This window comes from Chiloscyllium plagiosum, unplaced genomic scaffold, assembly GCF_037043375.1.
Source record: "Chiloscyllium plagiosum isolate Xiang-an unplaced genomic scaffold, Cpla_swu_hap1 HiC_scaffold_27, whole genome shotgun sequence".
NCBI classification, from domain to species: Eukaryota; Metazoa; Chordata; class Chondrichthyes; order Orectolobiformes; family Hemiscylliidae; genus Chiloscyllium; species Chiloscyllium plagiosum.
The window spans coordinates 45356710-45370905 of NW_028270165.1; the positions used below are offsets into that span (position 1 = coordinate 45356710).

Here is a 14196-nt window from a genome sequence, read left to right on the forward strand (position 1 = left end):
GAGCAGACTCCTGCTTTTTAAGCACTAAATCATTCTGTACCTGAGGCTGAGATGTTACAGTAAGGTTGCATTTAAACTGATTCATTCGTCTTCGAATGAAACATGCCTTCTTTTCAAGTTTGTGATTGAAATTCAAATAAGACATAAGATCTGATTAGTTAGAATTGACAGTGGGGCAGTCTGTAAAAACAGCAAGTAAGTTAAAGCTTTATCAGTATTTCCTTTTACAGAGGTTGCATTTCATAGCCAGAATTGGCTACTCAAAAGCATCAAAAAGACTCAAAATGCAATTAAATTCAATCCATAGCAGCTAAGCACTAAGAGTTAATTTTCTACTGGATTCAACAGCCTCAGCACTAAAATGGTGTCTCTCTCTAGTGTCCTTTTGAACTCTCAAGTCAGGGTTTTGTAACAGCAAAGATTTATTTTCTGTGACTGCCCTGCTTGCAAGGGGTATAAGAATCCATTATAATTGACAGCAACTGACTGTTAATTACAAAGTTTTTGATAGTACCAAGTTTCGTTTCAGGGTCAGAATCAAACACTGTCATTAATTTCACAAGGGAATGGCTGTGAATGTTATCACTTGGTGTCCTGTTCATACAGATTCACCGATGCTGAGCAAACGTTCTTAATTGTCTTACAGCATCCTGTTATCACTTGGTAATCCCAGGTATCCCTATCTTTTGCATTCTTTAAGATCCCCCCTTTTCTGAGCCTTGCTGTCTGTCTATGTTCCAGTGCAATAAATGTGTTCCATAATTCAGCATTACATTTAGTCTAAATGTTTAAAGACAAGTTTTAAGGCTACAGACCTTCTCAGTGACAATGATGACTTTTGTAATCTCTTTTTACAGAGTATTTGATCTGAAAACTGAAGTTTAAAAATCAACAGATGAAGGGCTTATGCCCAAAACGCCGACTCTCCTGCTGCTCAGATGCTGCCCGACCTGCTGTACTTTTCCGCACTTTTCGACTCTGACTCTTCAGCGTCTGCTGTCCTCAATTTCAAGTCAATGTCTGACAGTTGTTCAGTCCATTGGGACTGTAACGAGTTTTGACTAAGATTCTGTGAGAAGGAGCAAAGTTTTTTGGTCCCTGTTTCAGTAAGTTTTCAGCATCAGTGGGACTGAATGAGAGACCCTACTGTTACAGCGCACTGAGTGTGGAACCTAAAACAGTTATCCAGCCTGGAAAGAGGAATTCACGGCGGGGAGGGACTGTACACGTGTTTGTGTGCCGTTGAAGCTTCAGCCATGGAGAAACCTTGGAAGTGTGGCGACTGTGGGAAAGGCTTCCATGTGCCGTCTGTCCTGGAGGCTCATCAGCGCAGTCACACTGGGATCAGGCCATTCTCCTGCCCTGAGTGCGGGAAGGGGTTCAGCAGTTCCTCCACCCTGCTGAGGCACAGACGGGTCCACACGGGGGAGAGGCCCCTCAGCTGCCCGGAGTGCGGGAAGGCCTTTAGCAATTCCTCTGACCCACTGAAGCACCAGCGGGTCCACACCGGGGAGAGGCCATTCGCCTGCCCAGAGTGCGGGAAGGGGTTCAGCAGTTCCTCCGCCTTGCTGACCCACCGGCGGGTCCACACAGGGGAGAAGCCCTTCAGCTGCCCCAAGTGTGGGAAGGCCTTCACCCAGGCCTTTTCCCTGCTGAGGCACCAGAGTGTCCACACAGGGAAGAGGCCATTCACTTGCCCAGTGTGCAGGAAGGGGTTCAGCGATTCCTCCGCCCTGCTGACCCACCGGCGGGTCCACACTGGGGAGAGGCCCTTCAGGTGCCCTGAGTGTGGGAAAGCCTTTGCCCATGCCTCCAACCTGCTGACCCACCGGTGGGTCCACACCAGGGAGAGGCCCTTCAGTTGCCCCGAGTGCGGGAAGGCCTTCAGCAATTTCTCCCACGTGCTGATCCACCGGCGGGTCCACACCGGGGAGAGGCCATTCGCTTGTCCTGAGTGTGGAAAGGTCTTCAGCAATTCCTCTGACTTACTGAAGCACCAGCGGGTTCACACCGGTGAGCGGCCCTTCAGCTGCCCTGAGTGCGGGAAGGCATTCACCCAGGCCTGCAACTTGCAGAGGCACCAGCGGGGGCACCAGCGCTCCCAACAATCTGATTCTGCCGGTGAGGCTGCTGTGGGTCACCCCCAGGACTGAACCTCCTGCCCAGTCTGACAGTGGGAGAGTTGGTGGGCTTGTTTTGTTTTCTGCTGGATTGCACCCACTCCCACGGTGGCTCAGTGGTGAGTAGCATTGCCTCACAGTGCCAGGGACCCGGCATTGGGGCAACTATCTGTGTGGAGTTTGCACATTCTCCTCCTCTGCCTGCGTGGGTTTTCTCTGGGTGTTCCGGTTTCCTCCCACAGCCCAAAGGTGTGAAGGTAGGGTGGATTGGCGAAGCTAAATTGTCCCAGTGTTCAGGGATGTGTAGGTGTGGTGCATTAGTCAGGGGAAATGTCGAGTCATAGGATAGGGAAATTGATCTGGGTGGGTTACTCTTCAGAGGGTCAGTTTGAACTTGTTGGGCTGAAGGACCTGTGTCCACACTGTAGGGATTCTGTGATTCCATGAACTTTGATCCATTGGGCGCTACTGCATGTTCCCACTGAAACAATCTGCACAAACCCAAACCTGTGAGACCATCAAAGCAGACGTTAGGCCATTCAGCCCATCGAGTCTGCTCTGCCATTCGTGAGAGACAAAAACAAACTGCAGATGCTGGAATCCAAAGTAGGCAAGCAGGAGGCTGGGAGAATGCAGCAAGCCAGGCAGCACCAGCAGTGACGTCAGTGTTTCAGTTATTAACCCAACTCATTGCCTTCTCTACCAGAAATGATTTACCAGGATGTTGCCGAGAGTTTGGGCTACAGGGAGAGGTTGAATAGACTGGGCCTGTTTTCCCTGGAGTGTCAGAGGTTGAGGGGTGACCTTATATGGGTTTATAAAATCATGAGGGGTATGGATAGGGCAAATAACAAGGTCATTTCCCTGGAGGTTGGGCAGTCCAGAACCAGAGGGTTTATGGTGAGAGGGAAAATATTTAAATTGGACCTAAAGGGCAAGCTTTTCATACAGAGGGTGACGCATGTATGGAATGAGCTGCCAGAAGAAGTGGTGGAGGGAGGTACAATTACAGCTTTTAAATGGCATCTGGATGGGGACATGAATAGGAATGGTTGAGAGGGATATAGGCCAAGCGCTGGAAACCGACCCTTTGGTCCAACTCATTCATGCTGACCAGATATCCTAAATTAATCTAGTCCCATTTACCAGCACTTGGCTTGTATCCCTCTAAACTCTTCCTGTTCATACACCCATCCAGGTGCCTTTTGATTAGATTCCCTACAGCGTGGAAACAGGCCCTTCGGCCCAACAAGTCCTCACCGACCCTCCGAAGAGTAACCCACCCGAACACTACAGGCAACTTAGCATGGACCTCAAGGGACAAGTTTTCACACTGAAGGTGGTGCATGTACAGAATGAGCTGCCAGAGGAAGTGGTGGAGGCTGGTACAATTACAACATTTAAAAAGCACCTGGATGGGTATATGAGCTAAATGATGACAAATGGGAGTAGATTAAATTTTGGATGTCTGGTCAACATGGACGAGTTGTAGCGAAGGGTCTGTTTCAGTGCTGTACATCTCTACGACTAGGCCTCTCAGGTTCACACACACAGAATCTGTCAGTAACGGTTCGGTTGAAGCAATGTGGTATCTTTTAGAGACTGAGTCAAAAGAGATGCACAGTAGTGAAACAGACCCTTCAGTCCAACTCGTCCATGCTGACTGCATATCCCAAATTAATCTCATCCCATTTGCCAGCACTTGTCCATATCCCTCTAAACTCTTCCTATTCATGTTCTAATCCAGATGCCTTTTAAATGTTGAAATTGTACCAGCTTCCACCACTTCCTCTGGCAGCTCATTCCATACATACACCACTCTCTCAGTGAAGAGGTCACCCCTCAGGTCCCTTTTAAATCTTTTCCCCCTCATCCTAAACCTCTAGTTTTGGATTCCCCACCCTGGGGAAAAGATTTTGACTATTTACCCTATCTGTGCCCCTCATAATTTTATAAATATCTACCAGGTCACTCCTCAGCCTCCGATGTTCCAGGGAAAATACCTGCAACTTATTCAATCTCTCCCTATAACTCAAACCCTCCAACCTCAGAACCATCCATTTAAATCTTTTCTGAACCTTTTCAAGTTTCACTACATCCTTCCTGGAGACACAATTTGCAGGTGTTCAGTGTTATGGATCAGGCAAGATCCCCTCAAAACATTCTAGGAAGGAAGCCCAGACCCTAACTTTTTTTAGTTATTTTAGGCAGAGGTATCTCAGGAGTGATGTAGCTAGTCAAATCACTTGGCTTCCAGGAAAACAATTTATTTACACACCGCCGAATGAAACCTTCGTGACCACTCCATTGACTGGTGTTGCCACCTTCAGGGTACAATCGACTGAACGCCCAGATCTCTAACTCCCCCTCGCGAGAGCCAAGAGTCCTCAGTTCTGTTGAGAGGGGGAAATTGGCCGTCAGTCATCTCTGTATTAGAGAATGCATCGTTTAAAAAAAACTGAGAAGGGGATTCCTGACAGAAGATTCAACAGAAGGCGGCACAGAAGGCAGCACAGAGTACTCCAAGAGACACGTAACCTGGCTGTAATCTGAGAGACTAAATTCCATTGTTACGAGAGGCAATCGTATTTATTGGATCAGCATATCACGAGAGTCAGTAGTTAGAAGGGATTTATTTGGTTTGTTAATAGTTTAGTTCATCTGTTCACCGTTATTGTTGGATAAATAAATGGATTTTTGTTGCTTTTAAAGTGTCAGGGATTTATTTTTAAACATTAGAGCAGGTTACACCACTTTTCACAATTTTACAGATTATAGGGCGATGCGCTTCTCTTTGGGTGTTTCGGTTTGAGATCTCTGGTGGGGTGGGGGTTGGTGTCTAACAGTATTGACGTGATGTCATGCTGAATACAGTGGAGTCAATACTAATCCCAGCCTCTTGCTCTGGTTGTGGGTGAATTAATTTGGCCACTGACTCAGAAACAACACACAGAACCAACTACTGAAACAACGATTCACACGTCATTGCACGTAGCAACTAAAACTAAAAACCCTCAAGGAAGCAAGTTCAGTCTCACCGCTGCCACCCTCCCCCCACCCGGCTATCACCTGATTGCTGGCAGAATTTAACCGAGTTTCCATCGACAGTGCCCATCTCTGGAAATGTCAAGGGGTTTGATGCAATATTGTTCTTCCAACACTGCTGCTGCATCATTCTGGAGCGAGAATGTAGAACAATACAGCACAGTTCAGACCCTTCAGCCCTCGATGTTGTACCAGCCTTTTATCCAACTTGAAGATGAGACTAGCCTGCATTCCCCTCAATTTACTGCCGTCCATGTGCTTGTTCAGCAGTCACTTAAATGTCCTTTAATGTATCTGACTCTCATTCCAACCCTGGAAGTGCATTCCATGCACTCACCATTCGGAGTAAAAAACCTACCTCTGACATCTCCCCTAAACCTTCTCCCAATTACCTTAAAATCATGCCCTGTCATGACAGACAGTTCTGACCTGGGGAAAAAGTCTCTAGCTATTCGTTCTATCCATGCCTCTCAACAGATAGTACACCTCTATAAAGTCACCTCTCATCCTTCTTCGCTCCAATGAGAAAGGCCCTAGCTCCCCCAACCTGAGACATGCCCTCCATTCCAGGCAGCATCGAGGTAAATATCCTCTGTACCCTCTCTCAGCTTACACAGCTTCCTGTTGTGGTTCTCTTCACCGAGCTGGGAATTTGTGTTGCAGATGTTTCGTCCCCTGTCTAGGTGACATCCTCAGGGCTTGGGAGCCTCCTGTGAAGCGCTTCTGTGATGTTTCCTCTGGCATTTTCCCTACACATCTTCCCTAAAATTAGGTGACTAGAAGTGAACACAATATTCCAAGTGTGATCTAACCAGTACTCCATACAGCTGCAGCATAACCTTGCAGCTCTTAAGCTCAATCTCCCTGCTAACGAAAGCCAACACACCGTACACCTTTGTAACAACTTATCAACCTGGGTGGCAACTTTGAGGGATCTATGGACTTGGACTCCAAGATCCCTCTGTTCCACCACACTGTCAAGAATCCTGCCTTTAACCCCATAGGTTGAACAAACAGAGGAGTTTGGTGAAATGAGAATCATTAGATAAATGCTACTGAGCGAACTGATGGTGCTATGGGCTGGCAAATCTCTGGGTACAGGTGGACTTCAGAGAATTTTAAAAGGTGGCTAATGAGTTCATATTTGCATTAATGTTAATTTTCCAAGATTTATTAGATTCAGGCAAATTTTCCTCAGACTGGAGAGTAACATATTTAATACTTCTGTTCTCAAAGGGAAAGATACATCATGGAAAATGTGGTCCCTTGAGTCTATGGCAATTAAACATTTGTTTTTGAATCAATTAAGGAGATTATAACCACCAAGGCAAAAAGCTCATGGTAATTGAAAAGAATCAGCATGCTAAAATGAAAACGAAATGTTGTTTCACCAATTTATTCATAGAATTCCGAGAGTGTGGAAAGAGACCATTTGGCCGATCAAGTCCTGCACCAACCCTCAAGTGCATCCCACCCAGATCCAGACCGCCACCCTACTCCCGTAACCCTGCATTTAGCATGGCTAACTCACCTAGCTTGTACATCCAAGGACATTACGCAATCCAGCATAGCTAATCCACCCAACCTACACATCTTTGGACTGTGGAGCCCCCAGTGGAAACTCACTAAGACATAGATAGAACATGCAAACTCCAAACAGATAGTCGACTCAAGACTGAAATCAAATAGGTGTCTCTGGCCGTGAGAGGGAGCCACTGTGCCACCATGCTATCCTAAAGGAATTCTTTGAAAGAGTATGTAAATTGAAGCCTGCGGGTATACTGAACTCGAATATCCTAAAGGTGTTTGACATGTTTTCACGAAAAGCATATTGCACAGAGGAGCTCATGGTGTAAAGTGTAGTTATAGAACATCAACTGACTGGCAGAAAACAGAATATGCAAAAAATGGTTCTTTTGTCAAATTGGTTGTACATGACAATGTATGGTGGGGTTCCAACAGGGATCTCTGCTGGCTCCTCAACTTTCTACAATTATATCGATGACTTACAGGAGGGGATCAAAGGTATGTGGTTACATTTGCAGGCAACACAAAGGTAGATGGAGATGTACATTGTGGGGATGACATATCAATGATGCAGATTGATAGATTGGTTAAATAAATAAGCAAAACTCTTGCAAGTGGTGTACAATATGGTAAAATGCAATTTGTCACCTACTTGGAGAACAACTGCATAATTCTGAGATGTAGAGGGATCCGGGGGCCTTGCAAGTAAGTCACAAGTTAGAATGCAAGCACAGCAAATGATTAGAAAGGCCAATGACATAAATGTAAGGCGATTATGCCTCAGTTACAGAGCAATGGTGGGACTACATCTTGAACACGGTGCTCGGTTTTGATATCCTTACCTAAGGAAGAATGAAAATGCATTAAAGGCAATTCACAGAAGGTAAACTAGATTGACACCCACAATGAACAGACTGTCTAATGGAAAATCATTAGGCAGGCAGGTCTAACTTTCAACCAGAGTTTGGAATAGCAAGGGGTGAATTGATTGAAGTTTCTATGAGCCTGAATGGTCTTCAAAAGATGGATGTTAAGGGATGTTTACTTACTGTTGTGAACGAACAATTAGATCACCCATTTATAGAGTCATAGAGATGTACAGCATGGAAACAGACCCTTCGGTCCAACCCGTCCATGCTGACCAGATATCCCAACCCAATCTAGTCCCACCTGCCAGCACCCGGCCCATATCCCTCCAAACCCTTCCTATTCATATACCCATCCAAATGCCTCTTAAATGTTGCAATTGTACCTGCCTCCACCACTTCCTCTGGCAGCTCATTCCATACATATACCAACCTCTGCGTGAAAAAGTTGCCCTTTAGGTCTCTTTTATATCTTTCCCCCCTCACCCTAAACCTATGCCCTCGAGTTCTGGACTCTCCGACCCAGGGAAAAGACTGCCTATTTATCCTATCCATGCCCTCATAATTTTGTAAACCTCTATAAGGTCACTCCTCAGCCTCCGATGCTCCAGCAGCTCAAATCCTCCAACCCTGGCAACATTCTTGTAAATAGTTTCTGAACCCTTTCAAGTTTCACAACATCTTTCCAACAGGAAGGGGACCAGAATTGCACGCAATCTTCCAACAGTGGGCTAACCAATGTCCAATACAGCCTCAACATATCCTCTCAACTCATGTACTCAATACTCTGACCAATAAAAGAAAGCATACCAAATGTCTTCTTCACTATCCCATCTACCTGCAAATCCATTTTCAAGGAGCTATGAACCTGCACTCCAAGGTCTCATTGTTCAGCAACACTCCCGAGGACTTTACCATTAAGTGTATAAGTCCTGCTAAGATTGGTTTTCCCAAAATGCAGCACCTCACATTTATCTGAATTAAACTCCATCTGCCACTTCTCAGCCCATTGGCCCATCTGTTTAAGATCCTGTTGTAATCTGTGGTAACTCTCTTCGCTGTCCACGACACCTCCAATTTTGGCGTCACCTGCAAACTTACTAACTGTACCTCTTATGCTCGCATCAAAATCATTTTGGTAGATGACAAAAAGTAGAGGGCCCAGCACCGATCCTTGTGGCACTCCACTGGTCACAGGCCTCCAGTCTGAAACACAACCCTCCACCACCACCCTCTGTCTTCTACCTTTGAGCCAGTTCTGTATCCAAGTGGCTAGTTCTCCCTGTATTCCGTGAGATCGAACCTTGCTAATCAATCTGCCATGGGGAACCTTGTCGAACACTTTACTGAAGTCCATATAGATCACATCTACTGCTCTGCCCTCATCAATCCTCTTTGTTACTTCTTCAAAAAACGCAATCATTTGTGACAAAGAAGGAGGGAAATTTTTTGGGAAGGTTGTGCAGCTTTGGAATACTTTGCGACACAAGATAGTGGAGACAGGACCATTGAATATTTCTAAGGCAGAAGTAGATTAATTCCTTTGCCTAAGAAGAGGTTATGGGGATGGATGTGAATGTGCAATGTATAACACAAAGTAATCAGCCATTACCTTCTTGGAGTGGAGCAGCTTAATGAGCCGAATGGTTTACTTCAGCTCCTAATTTGGACATTCATATATTCTGCTAGCTATAATGACCTGAGTTTGACCAGCATATATTTCCAATAAGCCCATGTTGATTCTGCTCAGTCCTATCATTAATTTTTAACTGTCGTTGTACCTTTCATTTTCGATTCCCTGTGCTCTCTTCCTTCTTTCTAAAACAGTGGGATGACATGTGCCACTTTCCAATTACCACTTTCCAGTGAACTAGCGTTAACCACCAAGCCCAGGGAATTTAGCTACTTTAAATCCTTTTCAATTCTCTGATGCAGTTTTGTTTCATACATATTAATATCCGTCAGTTCTTTATTTATACTAGTCCCCACATTCGCCATAATTTCTGGAAGCTATTAGTATTTTCTACTGAATGACATTTCCATCACTGAACCTCTTACCAGCAACATCCTGTGATTTAAACCTGTGACCTCCTGATTCAGAGAGAAGGCTCATCCCTACTAGCAATTGGTTTGGATGTATGACTGTCACCAACACTGTGGCAGTTTGGGAAATCCATTCTTGTTGGGCCAGTAAATACTCAATTCACGCTGCTCAGCATCAAAGAAGTTGACAGTGTCATGACAGTGTCAGTATCAAAGGAGTTGACAGTCAGTAATTTGATTTATCTGAAACAGGTGAGATGTTTCCTGCCTCTGTGCCAAAAGCAAAGATCATGTCCAAAGATTCTGTCCCTAGTGGAGGTTTACTGCTAACAATTGGAGTCCAAGACCTTTGTCCTTGGTTACTGATAGCTTATTGCTCGAGAGGTTGGATCAAGGGGACACCTATCTAGTTCTTGGTCAACTATCAACTATCCAGGGGCAGGGGGGGGGGCATCAACTTGTGCAGAAAGGAGCAGGAAGAAGCTAAACAGCATTCATGGGTTAAACGAATGAGTGGAAAAAATGTTTAATGTCACCCAATACGACAAAATCAGAACCATTTACTTTTCACCCAAGAAAGACTGATTGGAGAACTGCTAAATTATGAGAAACTAAGCACGATAAAAGGGAAAAAAAGACTTGAGACCAAGTACACAAATCATCAAAAGTAGCAGACAGGTACAAACACCAATTGAAAAATACAAGTAGAGGCCTCGATTACAAAGGAGATGAAATACATGGGGTTGAAAATTTCTGTTTCAGTTCCAAGCATCATAGAATTCTAACATCACAGATAGACACCATTGGCCTGTCATGTCTGATAACTGAATTCTGGTGGAGTTTCCTCGCTTTCACATTTGTGGTGCGAAATTCTAACACCACCTCTGCACACTTCTGGAGACCTCGAGTTTACAGAATCACGCCACATTCCTCTCTACCTCCTCCAGGAAGAACCATTTCTCCTGAGATACTGCCAGTTCCTCAGATTACTTGGTACCCCCGAATACAATCCACATGTCAGGAAATCTCTGGTGCTGCCCCGACACCAACAGTCACCCTTGGAGCTGAAGAAAATGCATAAATCTAAGGTGCAAAGAGACTTGGGTGTTCGAGTCCAGGATTCTCTCAAGGTAAACTTACAGGTTGAGTCAGTAGTTAGGAAGGCAAATGCAATGATGACATTTAATTTGACAGGACTTGAATGTAAAAGTAGAGATGTACTTGAGGCTTTGTAACACTCTGGTCAGGCCATATTTGGAATATTGTGCGCAGTTTTGGGCCCAAATCTCAGGAAGGATGTACTGGCCTAGGCGTGTGTTCAGAGGAGGTTCACGAGAATGGTCCCAGGAATGAACATCTGAACATATAAGGAATGTTTGAGGACTCTGGGTCTATATTTAATGGAATTTAGAACGATGACAGGGGATCTAATTGAAACAGACAGAATTCTGAACAGACTGGATGTTGGGAAGATGTTTCCTTTGGTAGGAAAGGCTAGGAGCCGAGGGCACAGCCTTAGACCAAAGGGAAGACCCTTTAGAATGGAGGTAAAGAGAAACTTCTTCAGCTAGAGTGGTGAATCTATGGAATTCACTGCCACCGAAGACTGTGGAGGCCAGATCATTGAGTACATTTAAGCTGTGAAAGATAGTTTCTTGAGTATGAAAGGGATCAAGGGTTACTGGGAGAATGGGGTTAAGAAACTTATCAGCCATGACTGAATCGCAGAGCAGTCACAATTTCAGCCCCTATGGTCTTATGATACACTGATGTGTGGAGGGGTGAGGAACGGGGGAAAGAGATGAAGAGAGGAATACAACTAAAGGGAAGCTGGATACAGATGAGGGAGAAAGGAAGAGAAGGAAATACAAGAATTGTACATTAAATTACAGAAACGATACAGAGGGATCTGGGTATATAGATCCCTGAAAGTGGCAAAGCAGGCAGGCACGTGGTCAAGAAGGCATACTGCACGCTTGCCTTGAGTGTAAGAGTTAGCAAGTTATGTTACAGCTATTTATTCCGGCCACATTCATTAAATTGCGTGCAGTTCTGGCCAGCATGCTACTGGAAGGACGTGGATGCTCTGGGAGAGGGCGCAGAGAAGGTTCACTAGGACGTTGCCTCTCATGAAAGGGTAAACAGACAAGGTATTGTTCCCTGGGTTTGGGGGTGTCCAGAACTAAAGTGTAATAGCTTTAGGGTGAGGTGGATGAGCAAAGACTTAAAAAAAACCTAAGGGCAACTATTTAATTCCGAGGGTAGTGAGCGTAAAGAATGAGCTGCCAGAGGAAATGGTGGAGGCTGGTACAATGACAATATGTGAATGGTATCTGGATGGTTTCTGAATAGGAAGGGTTCAGAGGGGTATGGGCCATGTGCTGGCATATGGGACTAGATTAATTTAGAATATGTAGTCAACATCAATGAATTAAGATCATAAGACATAGGAGTGGAAGTAAGGCCATTCAGACCATTGAGTCAATTCTGTCATTTAATCATGGCTGATGGGCATTTCAGCTCCACTTACCCACACTCTCCCCATAGCCCTTAATTCCTTAATCAAGAATTTATCAATCTCTGCCTTGAAGACATTTAACGTCCTGGCCTCCACTGCGCTCCCTGGCAATGAATTCCACAGGCCCACACTCTCTGGCTGAAGAAATGTCTCCTCATTTCTGTTCTAAATTGACCCCCTCGAATTATCAGGCTGTGCCCCTGGATCCTAGTCTCCTCCACCTAATGGAAACAACTTCCCAGTATTCACCCTTTCATAGCCAAGCATGATCTTGTAAGTGTCTATTAGATCTCTCCTCAACCTTCCGAACGCTAATGAATACAATCCCAGGATCATCAGCCATTCATCGTATGTTAGGCGTACCATTCCAGGCATCGATCATGTGAATCTCTGCTGGACACACTCTCGTGCCAATATATTGTGCTGTTACTGCCGCTGAGTCACTTCAGGAAGGGCTGAAGAAGGGCTAATGCCCGAAACGTCGATTCTCCTGTTCCCTAGATGCTGCCTGACCTGCTGCGCTTTTCCAGCAACACATTTCCAACAGATTTTCCCCTCCCTCTCTCAGGATGAGGAGTTGCCCAGAAGAGGGTGTTTCATATTGAAACTGATACTGCCACTTCCGCATTGTGATGTTAAAAATGGGGCAGGGAACGGGGACAGGCCGAGAGCAGAACTCTGCAGCAGATGGAAGGAGAGCAGTTTGCAAAAATCCCTTCCCTTCAAAGAATCCTCACAGTCTGGAGGCAGGCCACTCGGCCCAACAAGTCCAAACCAACGTTCTGAATGGTAATTCACCCATATCCCTCCCCTTATTGCCCTACATTTATCCCAGAGTAATACACCGAACTTACACATCCCTGGACACTATGGAGGGAATTTAGCCTGGCCAATCCACCCTTGAAGATCTGGATCCCAGACGGGACCCCTCCGTTTCGAGATCGGTCAAAGAACGAACGGAATGCGGACTGTACAAAGCAGAGTTATCAGTTTAATAAAGCAAGGCAGTCTGACGCAATTCTGTCCAGCAACACAGAAGTTAAAGCTTCTGAGCTCCGTGGCTAAATTGCAGAATTACTTTCGAAAATTACACATCATTTACATGTTTTTAAAGAGACAGCACAGCCTTAAAAGACCAATCAAATGTAATAAGGTGACATGATTGACAGCAGGTTAGTCCAATATTTCTTAGGAATCAGATTGTTTTACTCTCAAAATCATCCCGTGCTTGCTAGTTCAAGGTTAGCTCAAATACCAAACTCATATGATTCATATTATTAAACTCCATTGTTTTCTTTTCCCCAAAGCTAACCAACTCAGCAAAGCAGCAATTCAAGTTCACAGTGTCAAATTATAACCTGAAGCCATTTTAAATTGAAAAGCCATTTTGTGGTTAATAAAAACCTGTTGCTCCTAACAAGAGCCTAAATTCAAATTTTAAATTCTCATCTCCCCCTGGGTTCATGTCCATCATTGCGTGCTCATCAGATGAGCCCCTTGCAAGTGGGGGGGGCGGGGGGCGGGCGGGGGGTTGGGGTGGGAGAGAATGATAAAGATCGAACTTGCCCTGCTGTGTGGACTTGCCATTGCCAGCATTGGTGAAGGGACAGTTTACCTGTGCGATCCTGAGCAACCAGAGACTGTGCACCAACTATGCCAGGAAGATGTCATCGTCTGCTGAGGGACTGAACATTACCAAGAATGACTATTGCAGTGGTCAGAGAGTGAACAGTTCATTTACAGAACAAGTCTAAATGGTCTTTACCCTGTAAAGGTGTTGTGTGCCAGTTTGATACCAGTTGTGCTATGAGCTTCCCTGGTAAGCCTTGCCCCATCCAAATAGGTCACACGCAAAAGAGAAGACAGGGAAATGTTATCTTTCGATTACAATTTGTTTCTTCAAAGTCATAATAGAATATTTGGCAGGGATGAAGTGGTCTGTTATGTGCTGACTTCAGCAAAAGACTTTTTGACCCCTAATGGCACCAATGTCTTCCCAATTATGGGATGGGTGGAACTGTTCTGGGACAATAACCGCATCTCTTACCAAAAGACCTATCTATTGAACAGCCTCAAG

At 45.1% G+C, this 14196-nt stretch overlaps 1 protein-coding gene and 1 long non-coding RNA gene across 2 annotated transcripts; one reads left to right on the forward strand and one right to left on the reverse strand.

Moving 5' to 3' along the window:
* Nucleotides 1-1262: 1262 nt before the first annotated feature.
* LOC148143859 (uncharacterized) lies at nucleotides 1263-2348 on the forward strand (the record flags this gene model as incomplete). Its single annotated transcript, XM_087975276.1, has 1 exon — nucleotides 1263-2348. A coding segment is annotated over one exon (891 nt), but the record flags the coding sequence as incomplete, so codon positions are not given.
* Nucleotides 2349-6339: 3991 nt separating this feature from the next.
* On the reverse strand, nucleotides 6340-13969 carry LOC148143860 (uncharacterized). The gene is made up of 3 exons (XR_015751344.1): nucleotides 13885-13969; nucleotides 12974-13087; nucleotides 6340-7534 (listed from the first exon to the last, which is right to left on the reverse strand). It is a non-coding gene; the product is annotated as an uncharacterized LOC148143860 (long non-coding RNA).
* Nucleotides 13970-14196: the final 227 nt, after the last annotated feature.